At 38.0% G+C, this 20,166-nt stretch overlaps 2 protein-coding genes across 5 annotated transcripts in view; one reads left to right on the plus strand and one right to left on the minus strand.

The window, feature by feature from the left end:
* The window catches only part of LOC126917327 (uncharacterized), a 108,617-nt gene that overhangs the window by 87,176 nt on the left and 1,275 nt on the right, over positions 1 to 20,166 (minus strand). The gene's annotated exons all lie outside the window — the stretch shown is intronic.
* Positions 3,229 to 20,067, plus strand: LOC126917313 (breast cancer anti-estrogen resistance protein 3 homolog). 3 transcript variants are annotated; one of them, XM_050724065.1, is made up of 6 exons: positions 3,229 to 3,518; positions 10,290 to 10,512; positions 15,080 to 15,203; positions 16,136 to 16,375; positions 16,840 to 18,307; positions 18,518 to 20,067. In XM_050724065.1, the coding sequence occupies exons 1-6, from the start codon at positions 3,476 to 3,478 to the stop codon at positions 18,847 to 18,849; spliced, it is 2,430 nt and encodes an 809-aa protein (XP_050580022.1). In that variant the 5' UTR covers positions 3,229 to 3,475; the 3' UTR covers positions 18,850 to 20,067. The 3 variants fall into 3 exon arrangements, with proteins under 3 accessions (XP_050580022.1, XP_050580021.1, XP_050580023.1); XM_050724064.1 differs by lacking the exon at positions 3,229 to 3,518 and adding an exon at positions 8,552 to 9,576; XM_050724066.1 differs by lacking the exons at positions 3,229 to 3,518; positions 10,290 to 10,512 and adding an exon at positions 13,429 to 14,184.

Consider the following 20,166-nt stretch of genomic DNA (forward strand, 5'->3'; position numbering starts at 1 on the left):
TACCAATTAAATATCATTTAAGATATGTAGTGATTAATGTCACAGTATCTTACGTAAAGACAATGATTTAAAACACAACGCGGTGTAATTTGTTCATTAAAAAACAGTCGAAAAATTACTTGCTGTCAAAAAAATACAATCATTGATCATTAATTTTCAAGGATAAATTACAATCGTCGATCGCAGTCGCTTGCTTGTTAATTGAAATACAGTTTGAAAGGTCTCGAAGTTCATACGTTTCGAGCAGCTGTATCAAATTTCCGACGACCAAAAATAAGTTTATTAAGTATATCCTTGTTTTATAACTCGTAGACACGCATGAAAACGCTCGGTGGGAACGCCGAATGATCGCGCAATTATAGCAGCAACCTTGCCTCTTTCCAGCAATTTGTACCGTTGTCTGACGTAAGCTCCCAGCAATAATTCTCGGAGAGCTCTTTATGCTACGCGCTCGAATCGATTCTCTGATAGAAACCTCGACCTCCTCGGAAAATCCATGAAAAGAGTGAACTGTATAAAAACCTACGTCTGCATCTCATACTCTATACGTGTATGATGTATAGTATTTTTTACGAGCTAACAGCTTCTTATGTTTCTTTTTGTATAAATGTTTTTCCATTGGAATAATATTAATATTAACCAGCATTAAAACTCGTACAAATAAAATAAATTGTAGAAAACTGCATTTATTTCCTATACTTTACATTTTCACGGTTTAGTCTATTTCTGATGAATTCACTTTACTCGACAACACATGGTAAAACACGAATGTCAGCTTTCTCATTCTTTTAAAGGTCATCCGCTTTCAATCCCTCATTTCTCTTATTTTTCGTATTGTTCAAACGTATAAACAAATCTCATAAAAATCGTCAACGAAGTCCCTTTCCTAGAAATTCGTCACAAATAATAAAAAGTTCCTTCTGTTAGATTTATTGTAGAAATTAATGATGTAATATGTAATGGCAGAAAAATATGTACGACATCGCTGACGATAACGATGGAACCAAAGTCCTGAAGAGAATCCAGAGTCTAACAGTCTAGTCGTAACGATTTCACGCAGCTAATTCATAATTTTCGCGCGTGTCCTTGCTGTAACATGCGCTGGACACGATGCATTCCGGTTTTTTTCCCGATCGTAAATAACCAAGTAACGTCCGTCGGCTGGAACGAGTCCGGGATCTCGATGACGACACGGTTGTTTAACCGCGTGTGCGGAACACTTGTCTGTTGCGCGTGTTTTTCCTACTATTTTTTCCATAAACTACTCTTTCAAAACCTTGTTCTCTTCTTCTATACGACCATTTCTTTTTACTTTTTCTTACGAATCAATCTAACATCAACTATAAACGGAAATAATTCTTTATATCAAGTTACGTTGTACTTTTCCAAACAATTTCCTGTGATTTTAAATTTAATTGCAATTTATTCCTTAAAAAAAAACGTTCTATTCAAAACGAAATTATTCCGTAAAATGAGAAAATCGTGTCAATTACATTTTCAATTTATAGTCGTTCGTTCTTCACGTCTACGAAACGAGAGTGAATTTTTCTCGCGTAAATCCGATAAAAGAACAAACGTACATTTCATCGTGGTACATATTTTTTAAATGTACAGAGGAGTATATCGCTCACGGTAACGAATTCCTTTCTCTGTTTACACTTTTATCGATATCGCTTATTAAACAGCCGGCAGTGTCGCTGCATAATCTGTGTGTTCCTCTTTGTTCTGCTTCCTTCTCAATTTTGTCTCCGTCTCTATTGCCAACCGTGCCATTGGCGTGCCATATGTATACAATTGCAGGCTTGTTTCTCTCCCACTCTCTCTCTTTCCCTCTCTTTCTCTCTCTTTCTCTCCCCGTCCCTCTCTCTCTCTTCCAATATTACATTCCTCTCTGTTTTCCTCGCAGGGTATTCTTTCACGTGTGACAAACTGCCAATAATTTTTTTGAACACGTAAATGCACTCGGATATCTCGTATTTTGTAACTACAGTTTTATTTACAAACGTCTAGTTTCTGTATAAATCAGTTGCCCATATTTCAACAGAATCGTTGTGCAGCTTTTTGCTATCTTCGTTGATCACTCAATTCAATCTCGTTTGTCTCTCCAGTCATAGTTAATTATTTCGCGTTAAGACGATTCGTAGTATTCAGCTTATTAAGTTCTCTAGAGCTACAACTTCTTATTCCACGGAAAAAATATGTAGTTCAAGGTCTTATTTTCTATTTTTATGTATGATTTCATTTTTACTGCAAAACAGATCATATCATATATTTATACATATATACATATAGCTACAAGGACTCGAAAGTGATCTAACTAAAATTCATTTGCCTCTATTATTGATATTTAATTTCATAAATATAGAATTTTCTATTTAAGGAAACTATCCAGTTAACAGGTTAATATAAGGCTTGTCTAATTATAGTGAACCACATTGTTCAGAAAATAGGCCAACAGAAAAGGAAACTCCTACACTTGCCGATCATCTAACACTTCCTTGATCATTTCTACTCTAATTTCCTTCTCCGCTCCGTTTCCAATCTAATTACCATTCAACCCGCATAACTCAACCCCTCAAAAGTCTTTGGAAACGCCTATTCCCCATTTCCGCTCATCAAAAATCCTTTGCTTTTCAAGTCTCCATCAAACAAACCAAAGTGAAATAGCTATAGTGGCTACTAGAAAGATAACTCAAACTGAACACGAAAAGCAAATTGTTCATGTACAAAATCATTCTAAAATCCATATAGACATATGACATATAATCACAACTTACTGGGTCTATTCTAACATAAAAATATTACAAAAATTTATAAAAATATTACAAAAATATTACATAAAAAAAAAACAACGCGCCATAGTATAACACCAACATAATACTTACAGTTAAGTTACCTATGCTTACAGTTAAATTTGGTAAAAATTCTCTTAGAAGAACTGATCAGAAATATACAGAACTCCCTGAGAAGATAAACTGCTTCGCCTTCCATCCGATCCCTTCCATCGATTACCCAATCTGTCTACGATAGTCTAGTGGCGTTTATTAATCAGTCAGAATAAAACTGACTCGTGTGCTCATCCTATCTCATTAAACGACTCTGCTCCCCTCTCTTCCTCTACGTTCTCTTGTTACTCTGTCTCGTTTTGTCAAACGTTTGCTCGTTCAAACGAACGAGGAACTCCATCCTCTTCCAGACTAGGCCTGCGCTCCCTCTCTCCACGAGCTGACATTCTCCTGGCGGCGGCGCTCGTTGGCTGTGTGTCGACCGACGACGATCGGAGCCAACTTCTGTGACCATCGAGGTTTCGTCCCCTCGTGTTCCGTTTCGTGGCCGGTCAGTCAGTCAGCTCGGTATCGCATTATGCTACGGTCGCAACGACGGTCGCATCCTAACCGTGGCCCAAGCCTCCTCTACGCGACGATACCAGGAATCGGTGCAACGTGAGATCCGAAGGCATGCATCCACCCGGAAAATGGGGAAAACCGCCAGCAAACTAAAGTCCCGCAGAAGCCAGAGTTAGTGTCACATTCTACATTTTGTAATCTTTTTCCTTCTGTTCCTTTGATTTGATTTTTGCAGCAATTTTTGTATTTGAAACAGTGCTTTGTTCTTCGGCATTGAAATTTCTTTCTTCGAATCAAGTGCACGTTAGTTGTACTATACGATGTGTAAAGTCATTCGTGTTTAGTCAATTTACTGCCCTGTTTGTTTCATTTCTGAAACGATTTTCCTCGTTTCTCTGCGTCGAAGAGTTTTTCAAATCAAAATGTGGACCTTGTTTTATACAATATAAAGCTCATGCAGGTAAAGGCATCATTTGCAAGTTACAGTGGAGGATTTTCAACGTGTTTTGAACGTGGATGAACAAATTTTTTAGTTATTAAGGAACTGTATTAGTTGTTATTGAAGTGTGTGCTTTTTCTCTTCTTTTTTTTTTTTTTTTTTTTTTTTTTTGAAAGATTTGAAGGAGATTGATGATAGTGTTTTATGCGTATGCGGGAGTGGTTTGTTCGATCGGTGAAAGGAGAGTGATGAGTCGCCGCGATTCAGGGAGCACGTGCTCAATGATGGACGGTCGAGACTGATATCAGTGAGAGATCTCGTGGTCAAGCGTAAAACGACCACGTGAAGTTACGTTTGTACATATTTAACAACGTTTGTATCACTGAGTTTTTAATTCTTCTTTTAACTTATAATTTAGTCGAACTTACTAATTTTATTAAAAAATCAAGAACCTATTGTTACGATAATGGTCTAATTAACGTAATGATTAAAAGATCCTCTAATCTATAGAATACAATAACCAATTAGCTAACTTTCTCCGCAGAATATTATCCTCAGAATATACGAACTAATTCCTTACAATTTCTCACAAGAGTCTTCGTACACTCTGCAAAAACGCTACTTTTAATGCAAAAATGTGTAAAGATAATATATATATATATTTCTACATTATAGAAAGTAAGTATAATTTATATACGAATGTGTAGACAGAATAGGGAGACAAAAATATTTGTACATCTTAGTATTTTCAACTACAGGTTATGCTAATACTTCGTCAGAACTGTTTTTTTCCTTAAAACGAGTTTTAATCTTTTTAACATAAACATGCTGACTTTGGCGACAAATTTTGATGTTATTTTATTTACATAAAAGTGCCCTTTTTGCGTATACAGAAACTTACATGAAAGACTATATGTACTAAAAAGTATCCTCTAATCCTGGTTAGAAGAAATGAGCACCGTGTTGCGTGATTAAAGCAACATTATTAGTAAAATTTTGTAAGTCATAAGTTAACGGCATCGATCAATTTTCTTGCAATTGTCAGTTCATTAATATAATTGTGTTTAACAAATTATCGTGCAAGAGAATCCAGGACGGTTTTGCTTCGAATATTAATTCAGTTATGCAACAGCTGGGACGAAAAATCGTTGGCCAAACAAACGAAACGAAACATCGCGATAAGTCACCTGGCATATCAGCGGTTTATCGTGGAGCTCCGCCTACGCAACGATCGCTTCGCGGGCTGTCGCGCTGTAAGTAAATACACGTGTAGAGAATCACGTTGGAGTTTTATTTGAAAATCGAAACTGGTACGAAGTATGCTAAACGTGGGATGTAGGTCGCACGGTAGTTCCTTCTTGCGCGGGCTGCGGCTGATAAACGCAGCTTGCACCGACCAAACGTCGAGATAAACGCGTGTCTTTAAGGACATTTAAGCGCGCGAAACGTGTAAACGGAGCACACGGGGGCAATCAGACGTTAAATAGTGGACTTGCTCGACATTTTTCGAGAACTCGACCAATCAGAACGACTCGACCAACGCACTAAATTTTAAATTATATACTTTCGTAAATTTTCTCCTACATTTTTTGGAGTATGTTGCTTCGAGGCTGAATTGAAATGTAATTTGAAATTTTGAAATCTCGCGATTTCTCTACGCGACGATCGAAACTCTCGGCGACTCATTCGTCCCTGTCAGCTGTGTACAAACTGAGTCCGATTGTAATTCCCGTCGCGAGGTAAACGCGCATATAATTACGCAGCCACGAAGGAAACGGGGGAATCTCCACGCACGTTTTACGCACGTGAATAAAACTTGTTTTTTAACAGTACGCGCAAAGAATCAGTCGTGTCGAACACTCGGTTTTCGATAACAAAGAAAAGCGCGCGTGTTCTTTCAACCGAGCTGATATAACTAGCGTATAACGGAATTTCTTTTAACAAAGTTCTCCAAAATTCGTCTGTATTTAAATTCCAAGACTTTCGTTTAAATGCACAGACGAAAAATCGAAATATTCATGAAAGTTATAGAACGAGAAGCTTTCAATGATTTCGCGAGTAACTGGCTGTAAAAATGTACCACGAGTGAAAAGAGAAATATTCTTGTTCATATTGTATACGGTACATTTGACGGTATGCAGATTTTGCAAATTTCGAACTCTCGTCGCCAATGAAACATTTATGAAGCTGCAGCAACAGGTGAATCAGTGTCATTCAGTCAATTTGCTGATCAAGTTAAATATGATATATGTATATTAAACTTCCGTGAAACACTTAATATTATTCATTTATATAATATTCTCTCTCGATATTTTCACAGGTGTAAATCCAATAAAAATAAAAAGTGACAAGTTTATCGAAATTTATTCAATCAATTGAATTATAATTTTCCGATAAATTATTGTAAATATCACTCAAATGCCGAACAAAAAGTAATGATTTTATTCAAATTAAATCAAATCTGAAATCTCCAGAAAGAGATTATCTCTCATCCAATGTTCGACACATCGCCAAAAATCCAAACAAAACATAACAAATCTATTTAAATCAAGCATCAAGCATAAAATCGGCAAAAATATTCCCGTGGTTTGTTCGTTTCGTTCGTGCTCAGTAAGGCTACCTAATCGCGGCTTTTTCGGTCGATAATGGTTCTCCAAACGTTGCATAGTTATCTCGATAAGCGGTTGGCTTATCAGTGTCGCCAGGTATGATGTCGGTGAGCAAGCAAGCGAGCGAATAAGCGGGCGGCGCAAAACACACCTGCATTCCAGCGGCTGTGTTTTTCGAACACGAACAGCCTCGCTCTTCTCCTTTTTCCTCGACTGTCCTAGGCTCTCCTGGCGGCTCGAGAACTCCCATCACGGCTACCTTCTAATTTTCTTTCTCAAGTACACCGTGAAATTTTCAGGGAGACTTCAAACTTCACTGGTGGCCAGAGAAAATGTGTAGAATAGGGTAGAGAGTTTATGCCAGTCGAGAGAAGAGTGAAAGCGTAAATGTAGTGTTTAGAATAGCTTTTATAGTCTTCCACGAATGTCTTCGTTCTGTAAAATCCTATGAAAAGGCTATTTTCATGCAAAGTCGTATCCTCGTATAATATTACGTGTCGTATCTTCGTGTTCATTTATTAACGCATGAAGCAACAATAATTATTTTATAGCAAAACGCACTACTTTATGAGAATATTCGAAAGAAGTAAAAGATTGTGTTTGTGCAGTCTTGTTTTTTCTCAGAGAGATATATAGATCATGCCAATATTTTGTGAAAATTTACACCTTTAAAGCGAAGTTAATTGGCATAAAACACGCTAACTTTGCTGTGGAAGATATGCAATTTTATTTAATAAAGATAATCTTATAAAGGGTACGAAGACTTGCAATTTTCTCTACGATACTTAAGTTAGGAAATATAGTTAAAAGAAGAGGATCAAAGAGAGAAAAAATGAAGTTTGACCTCCTTTATAGCTGAAAAAGACACGAATAGTTTGTCAATAAGAATAGAAAAAATGGCGCGTTGGAAGATCCTCCTCTTCTTTTGTGATTGGTTTTTTGACGAATTATGGATAAGAGTACATTAAGGTCGATTATGCAGATCTACCGATTGAAAGGAAACGATAAACGTGCATATTCTTGCAATGAATGGACCATTGTCCCCGTCGGCGTTGATCTATCGCTGACATTTCGAGCCCCAAGAATTTTTAGTCACGTCTCCTCTTATCACGATCGAATGATGCCTGTCTGTTACTATGAAATTTAACGATTCGTCAATTTATTTTATATGCGAAATCCTACTAATTCGTATGCAAACATTGGAATTTTTATATTAAACGTCGGATAGTCATTTCAACAGCTCATGCATACATAAATGAATAAACATTTACGATGAAAACATCTGTGTTGCAAATCAGCAAAAAGTGCCAGAGAGATAAAAATATTTCAAAATGCTTAGTAAATGTATTTCTTCATCCTCATTTCAAAACTCTTCGCAATAGTTTCAAATGTATACACGGTTAAACGTTTTAACACAAAACTTCCATCTCATCAAAATTAAAGATAACATTCGTAGTCGATGGTAGGCAGTAAACATATTTTTCAAATATACTAAGTTGATGCGTATAAAAATATTATTTCTGTGACCTTTGAATTTGATGAACCAATATTACTCATCAAAATTTTATTCCATTTCAATAAATATACACCAGTTTAATAACGAAAGAAGAAACTGCTCGCAAAATCTTCTATATGTATCTCAATTTACTGGTCCTTCCCACGAGCGAAGGAAACTTTGTTACGTGCAGCTGGTGCTCGAACCGTGTTCCTGAAAATAGAGCGGAACGGTTGTTTGGAAATGCTCTGAAACAGGTACACTTTCGTGGCGAAGAATGCATTCCGAGTCACGCAACTGCCGTACAATTCGCTACTCAGCACTCTTTCTCTTTTTCTTTTAAATCGTCCAATGTAGCGGAAAACGAAAAAACGAAGACGAGGAGAAGCATCTTTGCTTGTCTAGAAATACCCGGCGAAAAATCGCGAAGTTTAACGGGGGAACATGGTCTCGTATCCGCGACTGGAAAGGCTCGAGAACAGGTTTATATCCGCGCGTGTGAAGGCGAGCGAAGATAAACGAATCGAAGCGAAAGTGAGCCGAACACTTCAGTTTCTGACCAACTGTTCTAAGGATCCACGTATGATCCGCTTGTCAGATGTGGGTACGAGTGAATAAAAGACGTAATATCTCGCGTGTACCGCGTATAAAACGATTTGCAAATCGGAATCATTGAATCGATAATGAACAATCGAGGAAGATTTCACGACTTCGATAACGAGCGCGGTTGTTTCGTGGCTGCACCTGCGATCGCGTTCTCCGTGAACACGATGCAGTGATCGGGTCAGAATTCCAGAGAAGGACGAGCCCAGTTGTGCTGAGCAACATTTTTCGAAAGTGATACTGATCCTAACATACGTTTCATTTATGATTGAAACGGACCGAGACATTTTTTGACTTTTGGGGTTAATGAACGACAGGTGGATTGATCATAGTGTAAAATGTAAAGTGAATGGTATGATCGTTTGAAGTGGGATTGAGACTAGAGGAGGGGTAGTATAGTGAAAAATGCATATAAGGAGGATGTAATCTATGCAAGGGAGAGATGAAACTTTGATTTCAATCATACAAAGATAGAAGGAATGGTAATACTAATTGTGAGAGCAGGTGCAAGAAGCTCCTATCTCGACAAATAAAACTAAGATCAGAGTCAGTAAACTCATTAAAACATCCCAGAAACATCTTTAGCAACAGGACTCGTTAAAGTTCTCTTCATACATACTTTCCTATATCTCTCTTTTCTGTATCAATTAAAAAATTCAATTCCACGAAAATTTAAGAAAGTAGTAGTTACCTAATAAAGAAATGCCTAGATAAAATTCCTTGATAGGACGACCACGATCATAGCCTGCCTTGTTGAGAGGCGAAGGGGAAGCCCCGATAAAGACATTAACTGCACCGATCGTTTGTATACGAAACCCGATGAAACCATTTTACGTAATCGCGATGGAGGGGCGTTGGCATCTCTGTTCGCGATAGCAAATCGCGAACGAGTGGTTTTAAACGCTTCCATTCGTCCAAGTGATTTGCACACTGACCACACGGTCAAAGTTATTGATTACAAATAAATAACAAACAAAAGTGAGTGACATAAACGTGAGCTGATAAGATTCGTCCACGAGTAAGTGGCACGGGTAGCGATGATCGTAAGCGACAAGGATCGCGCGCGGAAAAGTACCGGCATGCGTGAGTATTAGAGATGAAGGATTTGAACTTCGGATTAACAAGTTTTTCTTAAATTACCTATGTATCGGCAAATGTATGGGCAATTTGTCGTTCGTATGATCGATGAGTTAGAAATTTCTTTGCGTAGAGATCTTTAAGAGTTCCCGATGAAAAACAAAGCGATTCGATTTGCTCTCTATAAGGAACGAGCTAATTTGTATTCTTGATGGAATGATAGATTATAATGAGACTAGGTACAGCAAGCAAATGAGAACGTTATGGAATATGAATCACTAAGAAATGTGTAATAGATGTTAGCGCGAGTTGGAAGTGATGTTTCTTTTGTCGAGGTTGATTGTTCTTTTTTTTAAGTCACTAAGCTTTGTAAGAGAAAGTATAGCGAATGACTTTGCTCGATAATTTGACAGAATTGGTTTTTTAATAGTAATAGGTTTACTGAAATGCAAGAGAAAATTCGGCGAAATAGCTTGTTCTTCATATCGAAGCTATAGAGTCCTTCTATAAAGATGTATAGTTCTATAATCTTCTTTCTTCTTGATATTTGATAATTTAATTAAAATGTGTATATATTAATAACATTTCATCTAGAATCACTTTGATGAGATTTTAAAGAAGATTCAAATTTTTTCGGATGATTCTCGATGAAAGTTAAGAGTTTGTTTATTTCTGAAAACACAACTGCATGTAATAACACACTTTTCGATAATCTTCAGGCATAGCATGGAGCTTCCGGTTTCCATCTATGGGCACCCTACAAAACCTAGGCGCCAGTGGCCGTCGTCGAAAGAGAAACGGCATATCATCTTCAACCTCTTGTAAGGAACTCCATCAGAAGCGACACACGATCCACCTACAGCCGGAAGCAATTATTCATAAGGAGCCATCATTCATTGTGACACCACCGTCGCCGGAAGATCCGACCGAGGAGAACAGAAGGTAACTCGAGTGGTGTGTTAACTAACCACAAACTAAACACTCTGTTCGATAAAACGACTACTTGAGATCAATGTTATGTACATATACGCTCATATGTGGCTTAATTTAAATTCCCGGTTATTTCGTAAATTGTTCGATTTAGTTGAATTTTATGGATATATTTATATTACTTACCCAATCTTTAATAATCCATAATTTCGAAGAGTAATATCTTCAAGTTTATCAATCTACGTCTCATAGATCTTTAGATTCCTTCTAATTCATAACCTTATACTGATTTATATGTTTAACACGCTAAGTGCCACACGAGTTTTACAATGTTCGGCCTTGACGTCACGATGAATTTTTTATTATGCGATACATATAATGTTGAAATATTATATACAAGAGATATGTTACGGTGTATAATCATCATTAATGAATTTATGTCACTGAGATCACCGGTGACCCGCATGGCGCTCTAGTGCAATTTCGCTCGATTTACTTATTTTTTACGATTATCAATTATCTCATATTGTTTCTTCGAGATGCTAAATAATTGTTCTATGTTATTACGTCCCGGGTCGTACCATAATCCATAATCCATCCTTCGATCATACTTATTCGGACCCGCTGTAACCCTAAAGAACCGTCACAAGATTTAGTATCTTGTACTTTACTGTCAAGGACCTTAAATGCCATCAAACATCTTTCAAGTCGAAACGTTCCTTAGGGTTATTATTCATTAAGGTAAAACATGGAAACAGCGGGTTTTTCCCATGTTCAACAACCACTGGTGGGGGCGGGACATAATAGATCTATATTTCATGTACAAATAAAACTATTTTTATACGTTTTATATTGCATTAATTTCATTACATTATTGTAGTAACGATGGTAATAATAAAAAATTCATAACTATTGACATTTGTTCAAATTATGTATTTCTAATAATCTCGGTGCGCCGGTCACCGGTGACCGCCATGGCATTCAACGTGTTAACGATAACCAACATTGAAAATGTATACTTTCAACGCATCTAATCTCCTAAGTTTCAAGTTTCACATATATACATATGTTAAAATAACATGGGTTCGAAGAACCCTAAAAAGACCCTCTAAGGACATTTCAAAAGGATTCGAGTCGAAATTCTCATGTTATAAGTTATGAATTAGCTTGTTGGTGGTACGCCGAAGATACCGGTACGGGAGCATAATAGAGCCGGCAGGTCCTGAACCGGTTTTCCTCGATCTTTGCCTTTCAAAGTGATGTCCTCCCTCGGCCAGTCGGGAATCCCATAGCGGAAAGACAGCACAATGGGGGAAACTATAAACGTTCCAGCGATACTTGTAGCTGTTTCGTAATCCCTTCGGAAATCTGTGCGACAGCACATCGACCGATCCTTGTCCCGTTCATGTCGAGATTTATCTGAACATTGCATCGCTGAAAACTATAAGAAGTGGCATTTCGATCGTTAATGACTTCATAGCTTGACCGATATGAATTTCAATAAGTTAAACGCAGCGTTAAATCGAGCGTGGTTAACGGAGTGTAAAGTGACGTTGGAAATTGATTCATTTTACGCTATGTTGAGCAGGGATTGAGTATGATGATGCTAATGATCGGTATAATTAAGGTACGGTAGCGCCTTCATGTTGCAGGGAAGTCGTAAAATCGGTCAAGCGACGAAATTATGATAGAGCATACCGATGAACGAATTGACCGAAACTTGAGTAAATTGCAAAACTTCATCGTAAATCATTATTTCATCATGTTAAATTTAGTTCAATTGTGTGCGTAAGTTCATAGGTATTATCTTGTGCTCTTTACACTGACTTCTTTTTATTGCTGAAAACCTCTTCTGCGGTAACTTTGCGTTACTTCTCTTTGCTGCTACTTATTTTTCTATGATATATCATTTTATTTCTTTTCTTATTTCTTTCTTTTTTAAATTCTTTATACTGCTTTGTTTATTACCAAGATAGAACGTTCAGATGCCACAGAAAAGATTTTTATCCAAATAATTCCTATAGATTCACAGAAAATAATTCACTCAAACTAACAAGTCCATCTAGTCGATTAACTTACGAAAATTACTGGTGCTTTCAATGAATGAGTACTTTCATAGATCTTCTGCAAGTTTCTATGAACATGATGGGGAGGATTATGAGTAAAACCAGGAGCAGTGTTACACAAAACGATGCGCATGCGTGCACTTTCGCGCGAATCGCTGATAACGCGGGTAAAGTTCTGTCGCGTTGACATTACAGCTAGGGACGATAAGAAACGCTGCATACTTCTGCGAAACGTATCCCTCTCGTCTACGTATAATTCCAGTTGAAAATTGTTTTCGTCACGCAATCAGTTGCAGTTCGAAACGGTAGACTGTTAGACTCAAAATGTAACAACTGACGCTTACGAAACAATAGAAAAGAAATAAAATTCTATAAATTATTCGAGACAAATTTTTATATATGATTCTTAATCTTCGTATTTTAACTATACTTTTTGATAAAAAATTAGATATAACATTCCCGACTCATCTCGATAAGCTGTTATTTTAAAATTTAATAGCTGATAACAGTAAAATTCTATAAAGAATTTAGAAAGATAAGAAAAAAAAACTGACAAAAACCATCCTAGAGTGATCGATTGACCTTGATGGTATGTATTTATGATAAAAATGACAAGATTTTTAAATAAACGCATGTGTGCTATGTTTCGCGTATGCTACGTTTATAAGTTTATACAGATGCTTCAGTCCTTATCGCGAAAAGAATAAGAAGAAAAAAGGATACTATCAAACAGTACGCTATACACAATTTTTTCAATCGCACAATACAATCACGTCAGATGATATCAAATGCGTATAAAATAAATTGTGATAATTTAATTCGAAAAAAAGATGTTAAAACACCATAGCTTGATACCTATGTAGAATAGTTCATAGAAATAGATCTAACAGATACAATATTTGTATCCATTCAAAAGGCAGTGTCCACATGTTGCACCGCGTGTAACCAAATAATCTCGTATATTTAGAACATATTGGGGCGCTCGGTTAAATTTGTTTCTTTATTCGTAAGTAGGGTGACGTAGAAAAATATGCAGCTGTCGTTACAAGTGGAATCATTGTTTGTTACTGTTTACCAAGAAATATTCTCCTACTCTTAAATCAGACAGATCTATAACCCCATAAACTCATTTATATTACTCGCGTAATCGTTTTAATTTACTAACAATTCTTATTCTTAATTTCGTTAATTAACAGTCACATTGACTATTATCAAACAGACAGGATACTGTCGTAGTCCTGAGGCAGTACTCTCACGTCCTTGCATCGATCACCGAACGATGCACTGCCTTTCCAAGCTCAGTACGAACGAAACAAATGCACAGATGCGTTTTATTACACTTATCGAGCGCCCCTATTTCACGCAGGCGCGCCAGGCCCCCATATGCAACACCCTCTTCCTGAACAGATCAATAACTTTCGCGTGTATCAACTAGGCCTAACGTGGTATCCCGATAACGTTGAATTTCTCAATTAAAATGAACGAAAGCCTCGAAAATCGGGAGAATATCTCGCGCTCGAGTTCATCGATCGAACGACCGGTGTCAACTCGAATGTTGAAAGGCACTCGAGAACGGAGAAAACGCAGGCGTGGGTGAGAACGCGATGAGACACCATGGGTACGCAGTAACGTACTTAGCATATTAAAAATGCAATAAAACGCACCGATCAATCGTCGTATACCACAATCGAATACTATTTTTACTTTAGCTGTTTCTAAGAGATAGCTGTCTATTATTTAGAACTCTTGACAGTTTTCTAATCTGAAGAAGTCAAGATTATTTTACAGTAAATCTGAATAGATGTATCTAAGTAGATCTGAGTTTCTTTGAAGTGGTTGTTAAGTTAATTATAAAATTTTATTGCAGGCCATTTAAATGCTATCTTTACTCATTTTCGCAGCTGAAATATAACGTATGTAACATGAAATTAACGAAATTCTATGTATACAGAAAAATAATGAATTTTAATTTGAATAAAACAAATTTCCAACGAATTTAATTAACGAATAATAAAAGCACAATGATAGTACGTTAATCCAGAATATTTCAAAGATCGTAGAAGAAAACAAGAAACGGATGAATTATAATAGGTTTCCAGTCAAACGAGATCGCAGCATCTATAGGGAAGGAAGAGAAATATTTTCCTTGGCTAGAACGACGGCCGAGTCGAATTCGTCTCCACGTCGTTCTATTAATATCTCACGGGGCGCCCCTCTGATCCTCCAAAAATACGGCCCTGCTCCCGTCGTGGCTTTCCACGCACATAGTTCAGTGGGGTGCGCGCGCTCGGCCCGAGAGCCGTGTGGCCAAACCCTATCTGTCTTTACGATTTCTCGCGGCTTCAAAAGAAAATTCTTTGCGCGCGATCACGTTCGTGGAACGCACCGTGTGTTCTTTCACCTTCGACGAGAGGGAAGGTTAAAAGAAACAAGTTGAAAGGAAAAAGGGTTGGAGAGATGCACCGAGGCGAAATGTGAACGATCCACGGTGTAAGGTTGCTTTTTCGACGCAGGTCGTCGGAGGTAAAGGTCGAGGAGGCGGAGGAGGAGGTGGCGAACAGAAGGGAGGACTGCGACGCGTGCGAATCCGCTGCGAAAAGGGTTGACAACAGTAACGACTATTCCAATCTACCAATGGTAAGTGTGTCATTTATTATAGGAAACGTTTCAGATTCGGAGAATTCGGCGGAAAAGCGTGGAATCTGTGATAATAGGCGTTAATAGACGGAAAAGTTGTTGATACGCAAGACGGTTCGTTCAGTGATACCACTCCCCAGTGAGATATAGATTTGTGAAAATTTTAAAGTTTGAATAAATCATTTTTAATAATTCTCTGATACTGATGATGAGTTTTATGCCTAATTTATATTTTTATACGCGAGTCGTGTTTACATAAAAGTAGTAAGTTTGTAGTATTGAACAAAATAATCACGTAGTGGATATTTTATGTTGAACAGAGGTTCTGTTTAGAATATTTTTAGAAATGATCAAACTAACGAAGGTCGATCTTGATCGAAGTATGATAATGAAAGGTGATAGACTCATCGAAGAAATTTGATGATTGATTCGTTGGCGTTACTGACTCGATGATTCAACTTTCACGCGTGACACTCTACTCCAAACCGTTGATAAGTTGTACGCATGAACGCTAACTTCGTTGATCCCTTTATGGAGCGAGTACTCAAGGCTATTCTTGTTAAGCCAATCTTGCGGTCTCGTACCGTCCAGACATTTCTTCGTTGATTGTGGCTATATGTAGCTTATCTTATGCGAAAAGTCGTTTGATACAAATAGTAAGAATGCTCGTATGCCCACGCTGTATCAAATTAAACTACTAGTATAAGGTAAAGAAATTACTCGTTTAAAAATGATAAAAAGAGTAAGAAGCAAATGCTTAAGATTATTTATAGAAACGTCAAGCTATATAAAAAAATAAAATCTTCGGGTCATTAATATTGAAAAAATTCCACAGGTCTTCTTGAATTTCTAATGCCCGAAACGCTATAGTGTCGTAAACTATGTTCGGGAACCTCTCATTTAAAATTCACATTCTCGCTTATCTGATTTAGGATCCACCCGAGGAGTCGACTCGAAAACTTTTGGAGCGAGAACTTCGACTTCTGGATCCTAGAGATTTAAGATCGCACGCTTGGTATCATGGTAGTACTCTTCGAGGTGGTCGAAAGGGCGCTGAAGCGGAAGTACCGAACGACGGTGACTTCCTGGTCCGGGATTGTGCCTCCCAGCCCGGAAACTACGTCCTTACGGTCCGATGGAAAGGCCAACCCCTTCATTTCGTCATCAACAGGGTGAGTTTTTCTTAAGACTATTAATGTAATGCATTCTTTATGTAATCTTTCCTTTTAAACAATAGAAGCAAACACTTTTGGATAAAAATGTAACAAATCCTTTAAATTTCAGTTTTTATTTTCCAAACTTCTTCAAGCAAGCGTTCTGTAATTTCCTATTAATTAGTGTTCCGATATAATCGGCCGTTTCTTTAATCAGTATTCTGATAATCAAGTTTCTACTATATCTAAAACCAAAGATTTCTAAATTTTACTTTGAAAAGGAAAGCCCATAAATGTTTATAGACTTACAGATTTATATATTTACACATTAGCTTTTTTCATTTTTCCGTCCTTTATCCGTGAATATAATAAGAGAACTTCACGTTTTGATAATAGAATTTTTACTGTACTTTTCTCATCGTTATGAATAGACTAATCGTATCAAGAAACTATCGATAAACTAAACGCCTCTATACTAACAGGTAGTAATTCAGCCAGAGACAGTCTACGAAAGGGCCCAATACCAGTTCGAAGACGAAGCGTTTGACACGGTAGCCGATCTGATAACTTTCTACGTGGGCAGCGGCCGTCCGATAAGTCAAGCGAGTGGCGCTCGCATAATCACCCCAAAACCAAGATGCGTTCCTCTAACCTGCGTAGCAGGACCAACGAACAGCCAACACTGTTCTAGCCCTTCCTCCTCGTCCCTATCGACCGGATCTCCGCCTCGCCTACCTCGAAAACAACAACGAAGTCACTCTCTAACCGCTCAACATCATTCATCTGATCAACACGATAGTCGTCAAACATCGAATCAACAAGCAGCGCCCCATGGACCGGTCCAATCGAGCACTCTACCGCGAGTTCCACCTATTCAGAATCAACCACCATCGTGTTCCTTATCTCTGGGTCGTCAGAAGATCACCAGGGTGACTTCCGACCCGGCTCTCCAACAACAGCAACAGCCAACTCTTCAACCATCGAGTTTGAATCATCAAAATTCACACGGTACCGCACCGCCAAAGCCACCAAGGTTGCCATACGCCCCTAATCACCAGCATCACGCTTATCACCATCATCATCATTACCATCACCATCATCAAGGCTACCAAGCGTCAGGAAGCGACAGCGGAAACGGATCTGGAGACAGTGAGTTCGAAACGAACAACTCAGGCGGCGCTAGTAATCCGTCTTCCTCTGCTCCTATCAAAGGAGTAGTGATTAGAAGTCATTATAACACCAGTAATGATGGTACCAATGGGAATAATGGCAACGAGTATGAATTATCCGCAGAAGAGCAGCTAGTTGTGGCTGCACCGTCTTTAGAAATCACGACAGCTTTGGATATCGAAGGATTTACGACTCTGTTATTGCCAGCTGGCGAGCATAGACCTCTAGATCCTACGGCTTTAAGAGGAGTGTCTGGAATGTTGCACGACTCGGCACCAAGAGTCTTGGCGTCTCATCTAACGAAGATCGACCTTGAATTGGCTCTTCAACCTGGATCTGGGAATAGAAATGGGCTGAGTGGTATCGAATTAGCCACTCTGCCGCATGGTCGACAAGCCAGGATGGATTTGATCGAAAGGTCCGAGTGTCTGAAGCTTGTGGTGGCAGTGACTGTGCTGGCTGGAGCCACCGCCATCGAAAGAGCAGCTACGATCAGCAAGTGGATCAAAGTCGCCATAGATACGAAGACAGCTCTGGGGAATTTGTATGGATTCTGTGGCGTGATGCTTGGTTTGTGTCTGCCTCAGATACAGAGGTTGGCGAACACGTGGCATTTGTTGAGACAGAAACATACCGACGAAGCTTTTAGTTTTGAAGCGAAGCTCAGGCCTACGCTTCGTGCTATGAACGAGTGCACGAACCCACAGGCACCGAATACTACACTCCCACATCTGTTGCCCATCGCTTTGCTCGGTGAACGAGGTCCTGAAGATATTCTTGGTGCGTTGAATAAAGTTTCTCTTGCTTTAGTGGTAGATCTTCGATTCGAATTTAACTTGACACTGAATCCTCCAAAATTTCGTTTATAAAAATTAATTTTTATTAGTTTGAATTTTATTATAGGAAGAATATATTTTTGCTAGTATTGGCCATCTAAACTAAAATGTAATATCGGATGCGTAAAAAAATTTGAATCGTATCCTTTTTTAGGGACCGTAGCACCATCAGGTCTAGCAGCGGCAATTCTATCGCCCTGGGAGAATTCAGCCCCAGACTGTGGCCTATCCATCGTTTGGTCTCACTTGGAATCAGCTCGAAAAATGGCAGAGAATCTCCCATTATTCCGCAGAAACGCGGAGATAGTTCTCGAGGGCTCGAGAAGCGACGAATTACTATCCGATGCGTTTCGAACAGAATTTCATATAAAATTCTTGTGGGGAAGCCGAGGGGCCACCGTAGCACCGGAAGAGAGGCATTTAAAATTCACGCAAGTGTTGGACGCGATGTTCGACAAGTGTTCATCGACGGAAGTGGCGGCCTAAACGCGATCAAAGGAAAATATTATAAATAGAAGTGCGATTTATCTTGACGTTACTCGACGTTTTTAAATGAACTTTTTTCTCGCGAGAACGAGACAAGCATAAGAAACAAGGGACCCGAACATATTTGTGTTCGACTTGCGTTCTAGGTGTAAATTATGATTCTGTAATTATGTAATTAAGTGATTGTAATTAATTGTACTTTCGTAGGGTTTAGTATTTTATTTGAAAAGATTCACAATTGTGTGGTCGAATGTACTGTTAGTTGACTATGCGTTGGAACTTTTTGAAACGTATGATAAGGTAGGATTATTTGAATCGGTAGAATATTTCGATCGAATTAAACAGTTCATCTTATAACTTAATAAATTCAGTTATGAACAATTTTTCCACGATCGACATTTTAAGATAGACTGCTTGATTCGTTGTTAGTAGCCTGATGAACAACAAAATTATATGATATACTTTGACTTATACTCGATCATAGTTTTCGAGAAGGAATAAGTTCTATTCATCAAAGGATGAGAAGTTTGTTTAATTAACATTAATATTACTTAATTATAATCGTCATAGTAATTCAGTAGCGCATACATATTACGTTATTTTTGTAAATTATTTTATTATTCGTTTTATTAGTTCTTGTATAATATCATTTCGCTGATTCAGATAATCCTAACTTATCCTGCCATATCCGTTATCGAGCCGTTTCCTCGCGATTTTCGCAATTTTTTGAATTGTTTCATCAAACGAGATCGCAAATCGTAATTGTAACTCGTGGAACGTGATTTTTCCGTCGTGGCGAATGACATTTTTTGTAAGAGAAGAAATAAGAAACAACGAAATAATAAGTGTTTTGCGATAATAATTCGCCGCGATGGTGGAATTGTATCTCTAAGGAACAAAAAAATCAAAAGCACATAGCATTAACGTGACTTGGACGTATAGTATATCGCAGATGTAATGATAAAACGTGTCGTATTTAGCGCAATAACGATTTCCGAGAATGTTTAACGATCCTTTTATTATTAACTTTATTAAGGAAAACCGTATTTAACGTCTTGGAAGAAAAGTGGGCGACGAAAGATATGATAATCAAATCGAGTTGAACTTGTCGTGTACTTAACGCTCTAACCGATCTTATTATTACTCGACCGATTATACGTTGTAAATGTTGTTCACGTTTGTTCACATTTAATAATATATACGGAGAATGAAAATCAATTTCGCCTTTCAATTCACCCCCTTTCCCCTCCCGTCGATTTTTGATACATCTTCTACAAAGATATTATGATATTCATGTGTGAAGTGTGAAACTAATAT

This window comes from Bombus affinis, chromosome 6 (genome assembly GCF_024516045.1).
Source record: "Bombus affinis isolate iyBomAffi1 chromosome 6, iyBomAffi1.2, whole genome shotgun sequence".
In the NCBI taxonomy this organism is placed as follows: Eukaryota; Metazoa; Arthropoda; class Insecta; order Hymenoptera; family Apidae; genus Bombus; species Bombus affinis.